This window comes from Anas platyrhynchos, chromosome 8 (genome assembly GCF_047663525.1).
Source record: "Anas platyrhynchos isolate ZD024472 breed Pekin duck chromosome 8, IASCAAS_PekinDuck_T2T, whole genome shotgun sequence".
NCBI lineage: Eukaryota > Metazoa > Chordata > Aves > Anseriformes > Anatidae > Anas > Anas platyrhynchos.
In genome coordinates, this window is record NC_092594.1 from 32,814,383 (window position 1) to 32,834,329 (window position 19,947).

The 19,947-nt window shown below is 35.9% G+C and overlaps 1 protein-coding gene across 2 annotated transcripts in view; it reads right to left on the reverse strand.

Annotated features, from left to right (window-relative positions):
- FAF1 (Fas associated factor 1) overlaps positions 1 to 19,947 on the reverse strand; it is a 161,841-nt gene that overhangs the window by 47,514 nt on the left and 94,380 nt on the right. For both annotated transcript variants that reach the window (XM_072041622.1, XM_038182665.2), the window contains exons 9-12: positions 11,496 to 11,591; positions 9,675 to 9,801; positions 8,670 to 8,733; positions 7,655 to 7,736 (exon numbers count right to left, since the gene is read on the reverse strand). In XM_072041622.1, coding sequence (XP_071897723.1) covers positions 7,655 to 7,736; positions 8,670 to 8,733; positions 9,675 to 9,801; positions 11,496 to 11,591 — 369 coding nt within the window. The remainder of the gene's footprint in view (positions 1 to 7,654; positions 7,737 to 8,669; positions 8,734 to 9,674; positions 9,802 to 11,495; positions 11,592 to 19,947) is intronic.

Consider the following 19,947-nt stretch of genomic DNA (forward strand, 5'->3'; position numbering starts at 1 on the left):
CTGTTTTTGAGGATCAGCCATTCTGCATTTCAAAGCGTCGATCCCTGCAATATCCAGGTTACTGTGCTAGAATCTCGACTATTATATAGCACTTGTAAGAGAGGGAGGGCAAAGATGTGTTTACTCAGTGATTAGGGCCTTAGAATAAGCCTCTAGCTCCTAGAGAGACAGCTCACCACTTATTCATTTGGACCAATTCACAAAGCCTAGAAAGATTAAACATCCATGCTGAGAAGACAAGCGAATGCAGACGGTGAAAAAGAAATAAAAATTCTTTAAAAACTCTGAGATGACTTCATTATTTTTTCCACAAGGAAACTTTAGGAAAGTGTTTAGTTAGAGAAAAACCCACATTGACCTCTCTCTAAACCCTTAATCTTTCCTTTGTGGTGGCACTGCTTTGTGGTAAGCGGATGGCTTTGCTCTCCTCTTTTCACGGGGAGCGAGTAGAAAAAAAAGGCTCTTGAGAAACACTTTTAGTTCCAAAGAAACAACCCCATGAAACTGTTAAATATGAGATTCCATACAACTGAATGTTTCAAAATATGTACAGTTTTAGGCTTAAAGATTTACAGACAAATTTTAGTAAACAAAACAGGCACACACACAATAGATGTTTACATTGAGCTGCTTTACAAGTGAATGTAATTTTTGTTGCATCAACAAAACTTGCTAGGCAAGGACTAAGCACCATATATACAGACTATATTTGTGTCTGCCAGTTTGTCCAAAATATTAAGGCTGGGCATAGGCATATTGCAAGAACAATGAAAGGTGGTAACAGGACAAAGTGCTGAAACACCATTTTGAAAAATCTTTATAGAAGGCAAGAATATTTTTTTCTTGGAAAAATGTGCTATTGCAAAAGGCTTGAAGCTGTTTTGGAGAGGTGAGTTTTGTTGTTGTTATTGTTATTATTGTTATTATTATTATTATTATTATTATTATTATTAACACATGGTAGTATATATTGTATGAAGTGCCTTTTTTTTGTTATTTCTAGACTTTTGAAAAAAATCAGAGTAAATTCTAGGATTCTATGATGACTAATACGGGGAATTTTTTAGTCAATATAAATAAAATAGGCTTACTAAACTCTTGAACAGTCTTGACTTTCATAAAAGAAGACTATTAATGCAACACCAGTCTGTTCTGTTTTGGATGTCTCAAAAACATAATGATTTCAGGGTTATATACTTAGCACAAAATTTTAACCAAGAAAAAAATCCAATGAGAAGAACTTTTGTTAGTCCCCAGGTATGGCATACTGAAAAGGTTCTAAGTACTGAATATCTATCTGATGGGCTTCTAAGAATTTAAGCCATCTAGGGATGTATTTTTCAGAGGATGTTGATGATGAAAACCACGCAGTCATGTACTAGAATTTTCAGAAGGGGACAGGATTTACAAACATGATGAATCTAAGCCTCCTCATTATCAGCAACACTTAAGGTCCTAAATGCTTTAGCTCTAAGCTCCAGGTTACATTTTATTTAAAGGAAAATGGGACATCAGGAAGAGGCACTAACCATTTTCCGCATCTTATTTATCTAAATACTTTAAAAGGAGAAAAAACATCCAGATCTCAAGCATTTTTTTCTACCACTTCTGTTGCAATCAGACTGTGCACAAGACCCAGTTGGCTTTTCCCCTGCTCCTGTGCCCCACACCCACCACCATGTAATTTGCTGGGAAGTGCTGCAGCCCCTTCCTGCCTGATTTTGATCTGTTGATGGAACATGCATGGCATGTGGCACCCTGGAGAGAAACACAGGCTGCAGAGGGACACTGAAATGAAGGCCAAGTTGTCCCTGTGGCAGAATGAAACACGTATCTTCATGAGATTGAGAGACTAATTGGATCATCGCTGAGAGAGTAATGCATTATCAAAGCTTCTCAGCCAGTTCCTAAAACACGAGTAACTTTCAGATAGCACAGAAGAATACGAATATGAAAAGCAATAAAGTCACAAGGGTTGCAAAACCACAGACCTGGATGTCTATTTCTGAATCTCAGCTTTACAAGTTCAAGTAATGATTGAGAAAAACATTCACTACATAACTTGTGCTAGAGACTTGAATGTTCTTTCAAGTTGGTAGGCTAATGATCTTCATTCTTCCTCCAGGTTTTACATAGTAAAAGCTAATTTAAAGGAACAAAGGGACACTTTTGCACATCTTTAAGCCTTTGATGTGCACAATCTGATCCACCTATCTAAAGTGATCCTGGAGATCGTATGATCAGCTTCCTTGAGCAAAACTACTTTATCATGTGCAGTCTTTTTTCCTAAGCAGAATGTAAACCCTCTGCAACACACCAAGGTGATATGCATTAGTATTTATTCCACTTTGAAAAAGGATCAAAGCAGGAATAGGGCAGACAGAGATTCATAGGAAGCCTTTCCTGTATATTACAAATAACAGAACAGAACTTGCTAAAGATAAGCAAATTCCCCTTGCACCAGTCAAAACAAAGGACACAGATACCAAAGACATAAACAAGGGGCAGTAACCAGCTTCTAGCGCTGTAGAAAAAGATCTGAATTGGATCCTGTAAGATCCTAAGTGAGACCGAGATGATCCCTGATCATTAGGAGATCAATCTCCTGATCTGGTCTTTTGTATTATACATGGCATAGGACATCTCTAAATTAGTTCCAACGTTAATTATTTTACATATTTCAGTAAAACCTTCAGTGAAAGAGAATCCAGACGAAACAGGAAAAGCTGTTCAAATGGTTAACCACTCTCCCATGTGAAGGTGTGCTTTATTTTAAGTTTAATTTAAAATACTTTCATGTTCCAGCTATTTGATCCTATTATACTGTTGTATCTCTATTTCAATCAATTGAACTTGTAGTGATATCTTACATAGTGCAACAAATAACCAGTAATTAAAACCGAACTCAGATAAGCTTCAAAAGAGGAGAAAATGTTGAGTGTGGCAGACAATTTCAGTAAACTTTCAGTGTTTAATATCAAGTACAGAGACCGTTGAAGATACATCTATACCCAAGACTAACCCTTCCCATATGAATGATGAAGCAGAATAAAGGGTGTGTAGGGACACGATGAGACTACTGAGCTGATATGTTGTAGCAAAAATTTCTAAATGGTAATTATCTATTTCAAAATCAATTTAAGGATGAAAGTACAGAACTGCCAACAAATGCATCAGGCAAGACTGGAAAGTAAATGTAGGTGACTAACATGGGGCTTAACTGGAATTTATGTACTGAAATCTACACTACTGCAGCTGCTTTACTCTTCCTGGGTACCTAGCTTTACACTTCTCTAGCTGTCCTCTACAACCAGACTGTGTAGACTGGCATTCAGGTTATGGACACCAAATTATAATCTGTTAAGTAGTCACTTAACCTCTAAGATTCCCACACAGCTCAACTGAAAAATAATTTTCAAAACACGCCCACCACATGCCATACACTCAAACCCCTCATAAATCATAGCAGGAGTGATTTGATTTGATTTGAAATGTGCCCAAAGTAAAAGGTGGTGGTGAAGCTATACTCCACACTGCTCCACAGTATTTAGGGAACATACACAAGAATACATTCAATCCCACCTGACATGACAGAACTCCCTTCCCTCACTGGCCACCTGCCTAGACTTTCCTCTAATCAGTAATTACCCACTGTTCTGGAACAGGTCCCTTCTTCACCCATATGCCAAACTTACTACACTTTGCAGAAACTCATTCATTGGGCCTAAGAAGGCATTGGCTGGGGAGAATCTTTCATCTAGGAAAGAAAATATGACAAGGGCTAAACCAAAAAGCTGTCCTACAGCCATTGCACTCAGTGTAGTCTTTAACAGTCTTGTTCAATTTTCCCACAGGCTGGTGCATCCTTGGCATAGAATACCTCAGGAGAGGGTACTTCAAGGACCCAAAAGGTCAGTATGAACTGAATTAGCTGGAATAATAATGAGGCACAGTTTTCTGCATTATGCAGATAAAAATTATACAACGGAAAACCCTGTATGAAGGAATACTAAAGCTACCACCTGAAAAGAAAAACAGGAAAAAAAAAAAAAAAAGGAACAAAAAAAAGGTTTTATTTGATCATGCTAAATCACAGAAAGAGCATACTTTCTTCTAGGTATTCAGGAAATTAAGTACCCATATGTGAAAGCAATGGTTTTGCCAGGAAATTGAACCTAAAAGACAGAATTCAGAGAGAAGAACAACATGGCTCATTTTCAGCATGCAGGAGTATATATTGAGGTGACAATACCAATCTGTGCTAAGAGAGATGTTTCACATATTTATTAGAAGTCAGTGGACAGAAAGGTTGAGAGAGGAGCAGGAGGTGATCTGACAGAGGTATAAAAACATAAGAGCTACTGAAAAGGTAAAGCAGATGCCTTTATCCTTTTCTCGTAATAAAAGAGTAGCAACCACCTGTAAGATAAAAAGGTAAACAAACTCCAATAAAAGAAAATACTCTAGTATTACTCAAGGAAATAGCTTACAGAAATTCAATATAGAGATTAAGCAATACCACCCTAAGTTAGGATAAACCCCCTGATGTTTCAAAGCATAAGGCACCCATAAACTGCATTCAGTTGGAAAGAAACCTCCTGCAAACATCTTGTTTAAAAATGTGCATTATAAGATTTCATCTCTGGCATCTGTTCTAGCTATTTTTACGATGGTGCTTGAGCAAGAGTAAGCTTGTTCTTCATAAACTAGTATGATAGCAAAATGTTTCTTTCAAATGGGCACAATAAATAGAGAAATAATTTCACAAAATAAGTTATTTTAATAGATCTTTGTCCTTCATTCCCTTCCTGACCCAATTACAAATTAATAATGAAAATATTTTCTTGTGTTACAGATACACAGTAAGCCTTAGAAATTAACACAGAATGCTCTGAACCATCATGCTGCAAGAGGTAATTGGGGATTTCGTTCACAAGGACCAAGGACATCAGTTGTTAAAGGCAAAACTCTGTATCTTGGCTTGTCTATATCTGCATTTTTGTGTCAGAGGTATGTACATGTTATAAAGCAGAGCTATATTTGACCTTAACCCATCTCTCTGCCTAGAACTGGCATTGTCATGGTAGCACTTGCTCTTAAGCAAGATACCCATCATTTGTGTTAACCTTAACTCTAATGACTCAAAATAAAGAGCTATGATAAAAACCTAAACAAAATACAGGTAAACAGACAAACACCTAACCTTTCTAAAAGGTGTTTCTTTTTCAAATAACATTTTCTTATGCAGCTATGAATTAACTTCATTTCCAATGAGTGAAAAAAAAAAGTTAAGATTTAACAGAAAAACATTTATTTTCTGCAAAAGAAATATATCTATGTTCAAAATACATGTTCTGACATATATTTTATATGTTAAAATCTGTGTTTAAAATATATGTTCTGACATAAATTGATTTTCTTAAAATAACCCAAACTAATGTGTTTCTGAAAAAAGGCTTCAAGTTCATATGTAATGGGCTATTTTGGAAGGAGAAAGTATCCACTATACAGATTAAAAACACAGCTGATGGCTGTCTAACTGGACCTGAACTGTTGAGTGCACCTTCTGCTCTGGACAGCATTGAGATTTTGTCAAGAAAAGGCTAAGATCTCTGAGCACTCTTGCTGCCAAGTGCTCTCAAATTAAATCAGTTTGAAGTGGTTTTCATTAAGATGGATTGAGTGTGGCATCGTGAGAAACACTCTATCAAATGTAGTGTTTTACTTAGTGATTAAGTATATACCAGTTGATGAAGCTACCCAAATCCTTCGTAATCCCACCACTCCAATAAACATTTAATGAGTATATAAGTTCAAAAAGCCTAGCAGAGGATTTAAACCTTCAATCTTGTTTTTATTTACTCTTGGAACTCAATTTCTCACTTCAAGTGAAGAATGCTGGTGCCTGAAGCTCATCTGTTGCCCTGGTAAAATTAAGTGCCCTCCATAGTATAAATTAGAAGACAGTCAGGTTGCAGTTTTCTGTTAAGCTTTTTCCTTATACTGATATACTTATTCAACTATTTTATGAAATGAAGTTATAAAAATATAAAATAATGTATCCCTTTCCTCACTTAGGAATTCTGGGAGGTGGTTCTGAAAAAACTTGTTTGTAACAGGGAAAACATAATAAAAATAAATGGCTTCTATCCCTTATCATACCTTTGCTTTATATCAGAATGTTATAATCAAAAGAATGACATTTCATAGGGCAGCTGGGAGGCATAAGGGCTTCTAAAAATTATGGCAATTTTTCCAAAAAATATTTAAAGGAAGAAGTCATAAAAATAACACTTTTCTTAATTGTATTACTTTATCCTGATGAAGATCTAGTCCAAATACATCAAAAAATATTAGAAATGCAAGGTCATGTGGATTTCAGATGTGCCATGCAAGTAGTATATGAAGTACCTGGAGTATTAAAAAAATGAAACAACTATACTGCATTAATATCAGATTTAGAGGTATAAAACTGTATTTATGAAAGCTCCTAATGGGCTCTCTTCCATTACAGTGATGGTGTCAACCATTTCTGATGGAATGACACAGTGAACTTTTTAACAGAAAAACTTTTCAAGTTGACTTCATCATTTTATTTCTTTGAAACATACACTGTTCCACTTGAATGAGCTATAAATTTATACTTTGCCAGTGAATTATTCTGTGTACATTTATGCCCTGAAATTCATATACAGTCATAAAATATTCACTAAATTTAGAGTGTAAGAAAATTGTGTCCACAACATGTCAAGTTAGCATTCACTTAAGCTACACAGTGTAGATTCATAGCATACTGATCATAACATCCTCTAGCACAACATAGCTATTCCTTCCAATATGAATAGCTACAGGAAGCCACAAAATTCTTCATTTTAAAATTAAATATCTATCGAGACAACCAAAAATAAATTTAAACAGCATAACTTTGTTTGTGTTTCAGCTTTGTCTATGATTGATTATGCAAGGCTTTGGGTTTCTCCTTAGTGAATTCAAGTCACCAGAACTTAAATAAACTATTCCCATTCTAATTTTATTAAAATACTGATTTTACAACTGTGCACGGAATAACAGAAACTTGAGATGTCTGGTTGGATGGACAGAAAACCTAAATAACTAAACTTTAGTACTGGAATTTACTTGGCAGATAAAGGCTATACAAATGAAGAGAAAAAAAAAAGAAAGAACGAATGAAAGAAAGAAAGGACTGTATTTCAGACACCTTTAAATATAAATTTACAATTTCATTAGCCATCCTTCAAAGGAGTTACCAACATGCAATGTTGAACTTGTCAACCAAGAGATTCCCAGCCAGTGTTAAGTAGGGCTAGGACACGATTATTTCAGGAAGAAAAGGGAGGAGAATTAAAAAAAAAAAAAAAAAAGAGAGAGAGAGAGAGAAAAAAAAACCTGCCCCCATAGTTACCAATCACTACAGGACTTAAAAGTATAGTCTGAATAATTAGAAAGCATGCATTATTCACTGTAACTTCAACAACAATAAGAGTAAGCATTTTGGTCAATCAACCATGTAATTATTCACAAATAATATACATAACTCCAAAATATAGTTTACCTTTTTAAAACAATGATAAAACGTGTAGTGATTTCCATTTTTTCCCCTAAATTAAATGAAGTAACTTTAATACACACTTACATCTCTAGCTTTCCCATAGAAGGCTTCTTGAAAAGCAGCCTCTAATGATCCAATAAAATAAACAGGATGGCAGTCACCGTATCTATTTGAGATAAAAATTTCAATTAATAAAAAAATACTAAAGTAGTAATTTCATTATTCTACCTCTTCATGTATGCTGTTAATAAAACACATTGGCTAAATACTTAAAAGATAAAGTACTACATTTCTAAATATTTCTGCTCTCTCCTTTAAAGCAAATCTGTCCCTCAGCATTCAAAAGCTTAAAGTAACTAATTGCTACATTACAAATTTTACCATAAAAACTTTTTACAAACATAGACACCTTAATTTCTAAATATATATACTTTTCAATAATAATGTATTTCTTCCTTTTACTATATTTTTAAAGGTTAACTAAAGTGTATTGTATTACACATGAATGCATTTCATTTATATACAAAAAGTACATTTCCTTATACAGGGGTGAAAACAGAAGGCACATAAACTTTGCATTAGTTTGTAGTACATTATGCAGCTTCTACCTTTCTGATTAAATGAGGTAAGCGTTTAACAGTGTAAGATCCAATGGTATGAAGTTAAACAAAAAGCAGCATTTTATTTTTAAAAAGCAATGATTGATCCAACCATTTCATTTTTGTGAAAGCTCTTTTTGCAACTCTGTATATATTCTTCTATATTAATCAACTTCAGCCTTTTTGTTCCTGAATACCAAATTAAAATTAGTATACATAATCAGATTCTTTATCATTCTTCTGGACTCCTACATAATTAACGATATTAATTAGTAGCAAATTAAATAAGGCAAGAATCTGTCACTCTAAAATGGACTGAGAAATATGCTATTTCAGAAATAGATCCAACAAAGTTAAGCTTAAAATAAATTAGATAAGGATGTCTAAATGTGTATCCTTATAAAAGAAAATATGTACATTTGGTTTATTTTTATTTTCATTATTTACTAAATTTAACTTAGTTTCTAACAGGAATTGCACAGTTGTAAGGCTGAGCTTACCTTGAAGAAAACTCTGCTGTAAATTGTAATAAGGCATCTCCTTCATTTTCAGCATTTTCTGGCACTAAAAAAAAATTAAATAAATTAAATACAACCTTATGGAAACAGATTTTAATATGCGCATTCACTTTGCTTCATGGATTTTTTATGTTTACAGCTTACTGAAGTGGTTACCAAGAGACCATATAAATTTCATGAAAGACTATGAACCTTTGGAAAGACATGGAATTTCCAGACACTCTCATGAATATATTCAGGCTTTCCAAACAGTAAAATCCTCAGGTCCAGTGTAATGTGATATATCACTTGTTCAGAGTTAACACTCTGGACTTACATTAATATATTAAAATGAAAGGACTGGCTTGAAAGGCTTGACCCACAATATTTCTAGTTACTTTTTTTATTAGTATTATTATTTTAAACTTCCTAAACATAATGTTAAAAAGTTTCACATGCCATCACAGTGACATAACTTTGCTGTCAAAAACTTTTAAGGTAATAATAACATCAAGGCAAGCCTAAAAAAATAGAGTATATATCGAATAGCGCATAGGAAGTAATTGACTGTTCCTGCTTGATTCTTTTCATAATTCAAGGACAAATAATCACTAAGAAACTTGTTAAATGTATATATCTAAAAATATTTATCACCACAAGATGCTAAAACTAAAATCTGTAGAATTTTCGAAACAGGAAAATCTAGGTTTCTACAAGTACATTTGGTTACAGATCACCATTTCTCAGCATTAAATCACCTTCCTTCAACTAGAACCTAAAATCATGGGGTTACAAAGAAGCTTCCTCCATGGGAAGATACGTTCATTGTTCTCAGTTACGTTTCCAGTACTCTTATTTAACACACCCATCATACACGAGACTCAAATAATTCTAATGGTCCTATAGAAAAACTTTCCTGTTTTTTTCTGTGCAGACTCGTCATACCTCGCTGCATCCACTAGTGCTTTATTACTACCAGTTAATTGTCAATTAGCTTTCAACTCTTACTCATTGGCGATTTCCTCAAGGCAGATGATGCTACTCCAAACATTTCTCCATCATCAACTCCAAACTCTGTAGCATCTTCAAAATCATCTCCATCACTGTCACTAACCATATGAACATCGGTGCATTGCTATTTAGAAACAAAAAACAAAATCCACCATAAACCTCTATTACAGCCATCATCTTCAGTGAAATACAAAATACATGCTAAAAAATACTTATGCATTTTTAAGAAAATACTTGGTATATTGCATTTTATTTTACTATTTTATACAGCTTTATCAGGTTACTTTTTACAAATAAGATCTATTTTTTACTAGAATTATTGCTGACAGAGCATTATGTGACAAAAAGCATTATTTAAATAACTAAGGATTTGGATTTGCATACACAGAATTGAGCAAAGTTGAGCAAATTTTATCTAAAGTTAATTTTCTTTTCCATCTAAGGGTACTACAGGTGGTATAACTGAATTAGAGTGAGAAAAGCCACAAAATCTACCACTAAGTTCCAATATCTAGATGTGATCTACTTCAGCTATACTTTTATAGTGGGGGACTGTCCTTGGAAGGCTACCTATCTATCTTATGCAATCCCTTCCATATAAATTCAGAATCCATGCTCCTAACTTGGCACAACAGACTACTGCATGTTGAATGACAGGCTGATTTCTTTGGCATAACACAAAGGAGAAAAATCAATATTTTTACGCAAGAAGCTAAGGTCCCATCTGTGCCGACAAACTCCCACTGTCGGGTCTTTTGGACTGCATGTCCTCTGAAATATGTAACAGCTCAGAAAGCCTTATTTTTAACTATTCAGTGTTAACTTGTGTTTATACTGATTTGTCTTCAAGAACAACTTTTCCAGCTTCACTTGACCTGCAACTTACGGTGACAGTGCACTATAGAAAATTTACACGAATCCCTAAAGGTGCAACACAATGTATCACGGCTCCAAATGACCATGACAGGAACAAAGAGCTCAAACCATGCCAGATCTGTCCCTACAATAGCTACACATACCAAAACACTTCAAATAAGAACGCTTACTGAATGGACTAGTCAACAACAAAATTCTATGAAGCGGGCAAACTCAATCAGATCATTACGAAAGAATAAAATAAAGAAGCACAATTAAATAGCTATGGTGGCAGATCTCGGAAGAGAACTATACCTATTTGACCTGCTAAATGGTTTAGGTATAGCTAGAACCACATTGTCTGACCATCCTCTAACCTTAAAAAAACGTCCAACAGACTATATATCCTATATCCAGGCCTGCACCCTGACCATACCTCACCGCTACACCTTGCCAACTCAACTGATCTAAGTAATTGAAACATGTTCTTTTTGTGCAGCAAGATAAACCCTACGTATTACAGTTTTCTAACTGAAATGGTAAGAAGTGTGTGGGAAGTGAGAAACTGCTTTTATATTGATTTAATTTTGAGGAAAGACAAAGGCACTGGAAATTTTAATACAAGCTATTAATAATTAGAAACAACGAAAGGTGACTTTATACAATCTGCAAACATCTCTTTCCGTTAGTATTTTAAAATGTTTCAACCTTCTGTTTAATTTGGAATATTTTCCAACACTTACTGCAGCTTGCTTACTTTGTTCTTACTCTTTTTCTTCAATGATTTGATTTCCCAGTTCCTTACTTCGTCACAGTTATGTGTTACAGGAATTTTGAACAGATTCTTTCATTAACATGCAATTCTGCTGATGTATTTGACAATAGAAAGAACAGCAATCATGGCAAAATGAGCTTTCCCTGCTTCTTTCTAGAGTATATCTTGTTAAATGAAGATGTTCTTACCTCCTCTGACTGTTCCCTCGTTTGTACAGGTGAAGATCTTCTTCCAACTGTAAGTCGATGGCAAGGAAAAGTCAGTCCCGATACAGCTAGAGTCATCTACAAAAAAAGCAATGATCACTTTTTAAAGCCATAGTCTCAATTGAGAGATCTTTTTTCTTCTTTATTTATTTATTTAAGGTTGCTTTGAGATTCATACTAATAACTTCATTGCAGAAGTGCAAATTAATTATACAAATATTAAGTATGAAGACTGGAAAACTAAAATGATTCCTTACATAAAAATATTCAAAGAAACTACAGCTATTATTGCACAGTGACTGCAGATATATAACAGTATCTTCTGTTAGGTGCAATGTGCTAAGACTTATTTTCACCCGAAGATGAAGCTGCTATATCAAATTTTAGGATTTGGAGGATTTTGTTGCTGTTCTTAAATTAGCTATATACAGTCTTCAGGAACAGCTGTATGACCTGCAGATAAAGATGCTTTCAGGAAAAAAAAAAAAAAAAAAAAAAAAAAAAAAAAAAAAAAAAAAAAAAAAAAAAAAGATGACCGTAGATACTTTTACATATTCTAGTGGAATAGTTTTAAAGGTATGTATGCACAAAGACTCAAAACAAAACAAACTTCAAACTCAAAACCATCTTCAACTGTTATTTTTTCCTAAATCAGAACTGAACTCTGAACTATTGCAAGTAATTTCTCTTGTTTTAAGCTGGACAAGAACAGAATCTTTCAAAGTTGAATAAAAAGATGTATTGATTTGACTCTGTTTTGTTTAGGCTAACTTTTCAAATTGCTGTTTAAATTTGTAATTTTTACTAGCCATATAATCAGAGTTACTTGTTTTGTTTCCATATTAAGACTATATTAATATCTTCCTTCCCTAGCCTAAATATAAAAAAAAAGTGTTATGCCTTGAGGAACTAACAATTTTTTGTCAGAAGTTGTAAGAGACTGTCACAATGGCTATTCAAAATGCATTTCATCTTCATCTTGATCATAAATAAGGTCAGAGGCTCATGCTATATATCTCATATAAATAAGGGCACACACAAACCCAGCATTGGTGAAATTACAGTGAGCACAGACACAATAAACGTTCAGTATTCAGTACCAACAGAAACAGTACTTTTACCTACTGCTGTATGCCTAAATCTAAACTTTTTAAAATCAAGGAGACACCAAATAGAAAAAAGCTAGCATCATTTCAAAGACAAACTGATCGGATGCCTGCAAGCACACAATCAGGTTTGAAGACCTGACTGTACACTGCATTTAAAACTGTACTTAATGGGACTACAAGTAAGAATCGCCTACTTGTCTACCAACAGAACCGCCTGTGCTACTCTTGTCCTTTAGAGCACCCTCCACACGTCTCTTTACGCAGCCTAAGCATGTACACAGCCTGCTGCCCTCTCCTGGAAAGCCTATCCGTCCTTTCTCCAAGCGAGCCTGATGGCCAGAACAAATCTTCAGAAGCTGCTAAGCCCAATCTTGATAGCACGCGGGGTAAATTTACAGCACTGATAGCTCTTAAATGAATACAGCTCATTCATTTTGGGAACAAATCCAATTATTTGCAGAATCTGAACCTGACAAAATATTCGATTCTGTACAGTTCTTAGTGACTTGTATGGGCTGAGTGTTCAAAATAGTGTTTCTAGCTAATGGGTCCTTCAGAAGAAACACCCAGAGGACAGGAGAAGATCCTCTAGATCGTCCAAAAACTATTACTACTGAGGGGGGACAGAATGAGCCACTTAGAGTGGCTCAGGACTACAGCACCCTCCTAATTAGACTGTAAAAACCTTAAGGTAAATTAAATTTCAATCATCCTTAGCAAAAACCCAAGAATAAATCATAAGCCTTAAATTTCATTTACTGCCATGAGCACCGAAGATACCCCATTTATTTTTTATACATAATTCAGAATGACTTTATCACTTGTCTGCTAGAACTCACAAAGATTTAATTTGCAGCAGGTTGAAGCGGGCTGATTAAGCAGGCTGGTTACCAAATGAATGTTAACCTGTCTGAACTAGCCTACTGTCACATTCTCATAGCGAGGTTAAACAGAAGTTTAGCTGCATAAAAAGCCTAGCTATCATCTTAAAGGAAGTGAGTAATAATACTCGGGAGCAAATGAAATATTGAAGATGACATACAGGTCAAGTCCAATTACCTATGAAACTCCTGTGACAAGAGCCTAAGAACTGTATTTGCTGCGATAATCCCCCAGTTTAATTAGCATTTTTATAAGTCGTAAATAATAAACAAAACCTGACTGTTATAAAACTTGAAACTTTGCCCTACGGTTCCCACACTGTCTGAAATCCTGGTAAAACACACGCACGCACACTAACCACACACAGCCTGCAGATCCCTAACAGCATCAAATAGCCTGACAGATGCCTGGAAAGGCTCCTGGTATCTTTTACATGCACATTAAAGGAAGAGTGGTAAGATCAAGCAAGCAGTTATTGTGCTGCTTCATCACTTGGCCCAATAGCAGGGTGTTGCAATTCTAATTTGCAACCCTATATTATAGTGTCAAAGCGTCTCTCAAAAATGAGCTAACAGCAGAAGGGGTTCAACATCAGAGCACATTTCATCCTACTCCCCAGACAGTTGCTGGAATGTTGTTGTTGGTTTTTTTTTGTGAACATTTGTGTGAGAAATGGCCCTCTCCTTTGACTTTGAGAAGTTTATGCAAAGCAAAGGCTAGGGAAAAGAGAAGCTCTGCCTTTCATTTCTAAAGTAATGTACCAGCAGGAACATTTCTCCAGAACTGAGTTATCTTTATTCCGAGATAAAGGAGACAGCCCTCTCTCAAGAGAGACTCTTGCACCAGAAAGTTTAATCTTTATTTTGGAAATTATAAAAACATCAATATTAAGCAAAAGATTGCTTTTCAGGCAGCTCAGTCCAGTGCCACAGATAGCAAACCTCAAATATTTGAGTGCAGGCCACTTGGGAGCATCTGCAGAAGTGTCTCAGGGGCTAGAAATGTTTAGGCATCAGGCTGCTCTTGGAGTGATTTTTCTTTCTAAATACTGCATCTGCTTACTCCCAGACAAGGTTGCAGTACGTTAGATGTAAGAACTGCTGTGTCGCATTCATCTTCCCAGGAGGGTGGACATGATCTTCTACCAATTCCAAAACAGAAAATGTTGGTTTGTTGCCTCAGTACCTGATCTCCAGTATTCTCAACCCATGAAGCCGTTTTGTGATAAAACTCAAAACGTTATGAAGTTTTTCAGAGTGTTTTCTTTTTCCACATGAAAACCACCTCTGTATGAGCATGGTAGCTTGAACCAGATGGCTTTTGTGTGCACAAGAATAGACACTGGAAGATACATATACAGAACTCTTAGGACTAGTAGATACAGATTATGGAATAAATACGACATTAAAGCAGAAATAAATACTGTTATTCCATTTTTCTAAACACCAGATATGCACACACGCAAAGCCCTACTGCAAAGGTCTCCCATTTGACAGGTCCATGAGGTGGAGAAAGAATCTGAGCGAAAAGCAAATCTCTTGTCCAGCACGGGGTATACAGCGCTCATACTTGCTGAAAGTTTAGAAAATCACCCTTTTGGCCTCCTTTAGTTTCTAAATGAGGAGGAAATAAGATTGAAGCCTCAAAAACATTTCAGAGATATTTGCAATAGGATAATCCTTTCAGAAGACAGCACAGATATTAGTGTGCTGCTGGTACACAAACAGGTAACGGCACAACCTGGACTAACATGCACACAAGGATACCTGAAATAATATTTTAAGTACTCAAAGAAAGACTGCTACCAAATGTTAAAATTCATGCTTTCTAACACTAAGACGCTACATTTATTTGTAAACGTTCAGTGTAAGGTGATTTGTATTTTAATTGCCAGCATCAGTAACTGGGGGATAAAGTCAAGCGACATCTTTTCTGATTTGAACACAGAGGACTCTTTGCCAAGAACTTTCCAGATTTGGGAGTATTTGCCAAGTCCAGAGCGTTTGAAGTCTGGGTGCTTTAAACAATAGGTTATTCCTCCTGTTAGAAAGCATCGTTTTTATGTAGAAAAATTTTCATTCTAGAAATATGCTCTCAAACAACCAAAAGACCATTTTTTTATCAAATATTTCATGATACAAATATGTCTGCAGCTGCATCAGGAAGAGAAATCACTCACAGCACGCAAATCCAGAGTGCTGCCTTCACAAGCTCAGAAAAAATTAGAAAAATTGCAAGTCCATAATCTTACAAGCTTGCAATCTTCTGAAAGAGCTTGCTGGTACGACTTAATTCCCACTCTCGCAGATTTTTGAAATTACAAAGGAAGGAGCAAACTCAGATCCTTGTACCACTCCGGGGATATTTAACGAAGACATTTAAGGTCTGAGAAAAATAAATAGTAGCACGAACATGAAGCAATGACACCGGCAGAGAACTGCAGCTGCCAGGCACCCGCTTCTACTTGTTAATCTTTGGTGGCTTCGCTACGTTCTCACATACTGAATCTGCTAAGCTTGAAAGTAAGCTGATGACTTTTAGCTCATAAAAACCAGAGAACTGCTGATACAAAAATTATAAGCTCCATTACTGAATGAGGAAAGTAGTAATTGGATTTGACAAATGTGCTCCTCCTCAAACCCAGCCGTACAGTGATCAAGAAAAACAGCACTTCAAAAAAGCTTTAATTGCAACCGTATCTAATGAAGAAAGGAAGAAGGCAAGCTCTAGGAGCTTTCTAATATCTTGCAGAAAGTACACAGAGATCCAAAGTGGCCAGCTTAAACTGTTCTGTAAAGAACTGGATCTCCTTCCTCGACCTCAGCTATTACAGTCATTTTGGAAACCCTGTTTACTCCCACGTAAATACACTTACACGTCTCTCTAGCAATCTGGTAATCTGAATAAAGCCCTGAGAATGGCTCTTCTTGTCAGCTGCCTGGATGAAAGCAGGACTTGCTTAAAAAAATAAATTATGGTAGGAAAACAGACAAGCCCCCGAAGCACAGCGTTTACAGACATATCTATTAGCCCTGTAATTGTCTTCTTGGTGCTTATCATTGTAAAGCATGTCACCTCCAGAGGGGCAACATGGGCAAAGACCAGCGAAATCTCTGACAAGAGTCCAGGATCTTTAGCAGGTTCTTTTAGGAAGAACCACTGAAAACAAGCAACCGTAAGCGATAATGTTTAAGTCAAGTAGGAACATTGATTTATTTTGTCCTCTTTGTTAAGTATTTGATTGCTACAAGAGCAGTCACAAGAGTGACTGCTACAAGAGCAGTGAGATTTTTTTTTGATTTTTTGAGTTCTGCTGGATTTTAATATAAATGTAGAAGTCATAACAAGAAATGTTATTTCTGTATTATTTGACTGCTATGAATCAGTCAAATCATTCAGCTAGCAATACTTCAAATGCAGAATTATTTCTGGCTGTCTAGGATCTGATTCAACAGAGAACTAAATGGGGGAATTTTCCAAGAAAGCATGGTTTCCTCCTGAGGTGAAGGAAAATAATCCATGTTTTTGGCCTTTAATACTCAGAGATAAGGAAAGCAAACAAAATTCTGGTGTACAAAAAAAGCATGTTTTCCAATACTTGACTCTCCTTCATAAATCGTGCAGAAAAAAGAAAAGACTAATTCTCAGGCCTACTTAAGGTCAGCTTGTAGTATATTAGACAAAAGGAATTAAAGTCTTAAAAAGCTGCCATTCAGTTCTAGCATCCTGAAATGGCCTGGTGAAATCAGAGTTGCAGCTTACCAGCTGCACTCACTAGCACAGCCGGATGGAAGAAGCCACAGAAAGAAACCTTCCCAAAGGTGTCACTCCATGTGTGATTGCCAAGAAGGTGCATCCTCTCTAATGCATCCTTTCCAACTCTATGATGGGAATAGGTAGAATCAAAACTTGCTTATATTGAAATGTGTTTTTTTTTTGTTTGGTTTTAGCATACGAAGCACATAATTATGCCTTTCATTTTTTGTAATCTCAAGGAGTTAAAGAACACTGAGATTACCTAATCCCAAATCTTCCAGTCTAGCATCTCTAACTTCTGTTTGTGGTAACTTTCCTAATTAGCCCAGGACGATGAGGCACCCCAGCCAGCCATCTGCCTTCCTGTAAGGCAATACCTTCAGAGCACCACATCCACTCGATTCCAGAATTTCACCTAATGTTCTCGGTACTGATACTAATTCTAGTGAAAACTGGAAATGCCTGTTTTCCCCTTGTTGAGCAAGAGGAAAATCAAGCCCACATATTATCTGTGTGTTCTACAGCTAAATCTTTTAGCATGCATTGTACTACAGAGCCCTGGCTGGATAACCAACAAGTCACTGGATGCAGTAGAGCTGTTATCTCAGTATCCAATGGAGAATATTGTATGCCTTTGCTGTCACCATTATACAACCAACACGTTGCTTAATAAGTGAAAGATTATCTCCAGAAAAATATGCCAAAATATTGTTATTCACTCTGTGAAAGAAAATTTTGATAGAGATTATACAAACATCTTGAAACCCAGAGGCATTTCTTTTGCTCTGGAAACAGCAGCAGCATGCAGCAATGGTCAGAGTATTATTAAACGCATTCTGGCCATTGCAATATATTTTTATATTTTTTTAATTAAGAATAGAAGAAGCTTGTGCTAAGCTTGAACAGTCAGGATCTTTGAAATAAAACTGTTTTAACAGGGGGAATTCTATCACAGCTGCAAACCTCTAATCACCCTTGATAATTATATACCAGCTCAGCAACCTAAAAGACATTTGTGGCCACTATTTGGTGCTTTGGCCGTAACCAGCTTGTCAGTAATAGCTAGCTGTGTTTTTGTGCTAGAAACAAACAAATGCAGAAATGATATCCCCAAAGGAATATTTATAAATCAAGAGGTCATCAGCTGAACAAGAGCTCATTTTAGAAGCTGTATATCAGGCTGTAGGACATATGTGGAAATTTATAATATATACATCACACAAGAAATTCTTAATCAGAAGTGAATGCACTGCTGCCTGTAGACTGAAACCTAACCCTGATTCGAATACTTCATGTGACAGCACTTTCACTGTGCTCATAATGTGAGATGCTTATTTTTTTTCATCTACTGGTTTACTCACTGATACATAGCTAATGTATAAAGAAACAAACATGAACAAGTACATTTCATAACACACCATGCTCAGTCGTTCAAAATAACCTAGAGCAGATGCCCACAGCAAAACTCTCAATGACTGGCAGGAATCTTTACTGTGAATATTTCACTTCCATATAATTTGATTCTTCTTGTTGGAGTAATTACTATAATGCTTTCCCCCCCCCTCATCAGGTAAGAGAAGGGGTAAGGATAGAGGGGTGAGGAAGAAGCTTTGTCAAGCAATTCAGTTCTCATATTAAACTTACTATATCTGTCTGTTTTCTTTTTTTTATTAGTGTAAGATAATTCCCTGAGTATGATAAATCTCAGTGACACTAGATTTTCATCCATATTTTCTTAAAGCTAGGGAAAAAGCCTGGTCATTTTGGAAGACAACTATATGAACAAAAAGCTTGAGAAGGAACATTACTCTGCTAGATTTTCTTGGCTGAATAGCATGGCTCTTGTAAAGAAGCCTTTCCACACATCCAGTTTCAGTTCATTCACCGTCCTTTCAGCCAGGGCAGGTAAAACTGTAATAAGTGAGAAATTCTCTGGCTTCTTGGTCTAGACAGACAGACTTCTGTTTAGATGTCTGCAAGGCATGTTCATCATTGATAATCTTGATTGGCAGATCTCAGAAGAATTCAAACAAATTCATTTCTCCCAGCCAAAAAAGATGCCATCTCTCTCTCTTGATAAATTCTCTCTCATCAGATAAATTAATTTCCCTGTTCAAAAAGACTACCACACTAACTGTGCAGAAAGGAAAATCAGAATAAAATACAGGGCTACATGAAGGCAGAGACCTATGCCTTAGCCCTGAGGTCTTTAAGCTCAGTGACTCAGGGAATTGCAGACCTCTTCAACCTAACTTAACTCCCTGGAAAGACATAGGAACAAATTATAAAGCAATCTATTTGATATGCTTGGAAAATACGTTATTCTTCTTTTTGCTCACCATTGGAGCAAGACTGGTCAGGCTGCTCCACGGTTGAGGTTGTTGCTCGCAGTTCACTAGCTTTTCCATTTGTCATTTCTCTTTTGCAATCTATCTTCTCTGAGATTATAGAAAGTAATAATTTGATGTACAAGCAAAACCTAAAGAAAGAAGTATTTGTGTGGTGAAAGGGAGACAGTATTTAATGTGGCATGTTGGAAAATCAACGTGAAGAGTGAAGGGAGGAAAGTCAAGAAAATGATGGCAGTGGAAGTGGTGCGTCGATGCTTGAAATCTAAGAGCTGGCAGTTTTTCCACTACATAAACAGTTTAAGAAAATAATGGTTTCTAAATACAGCCAGCACAGCC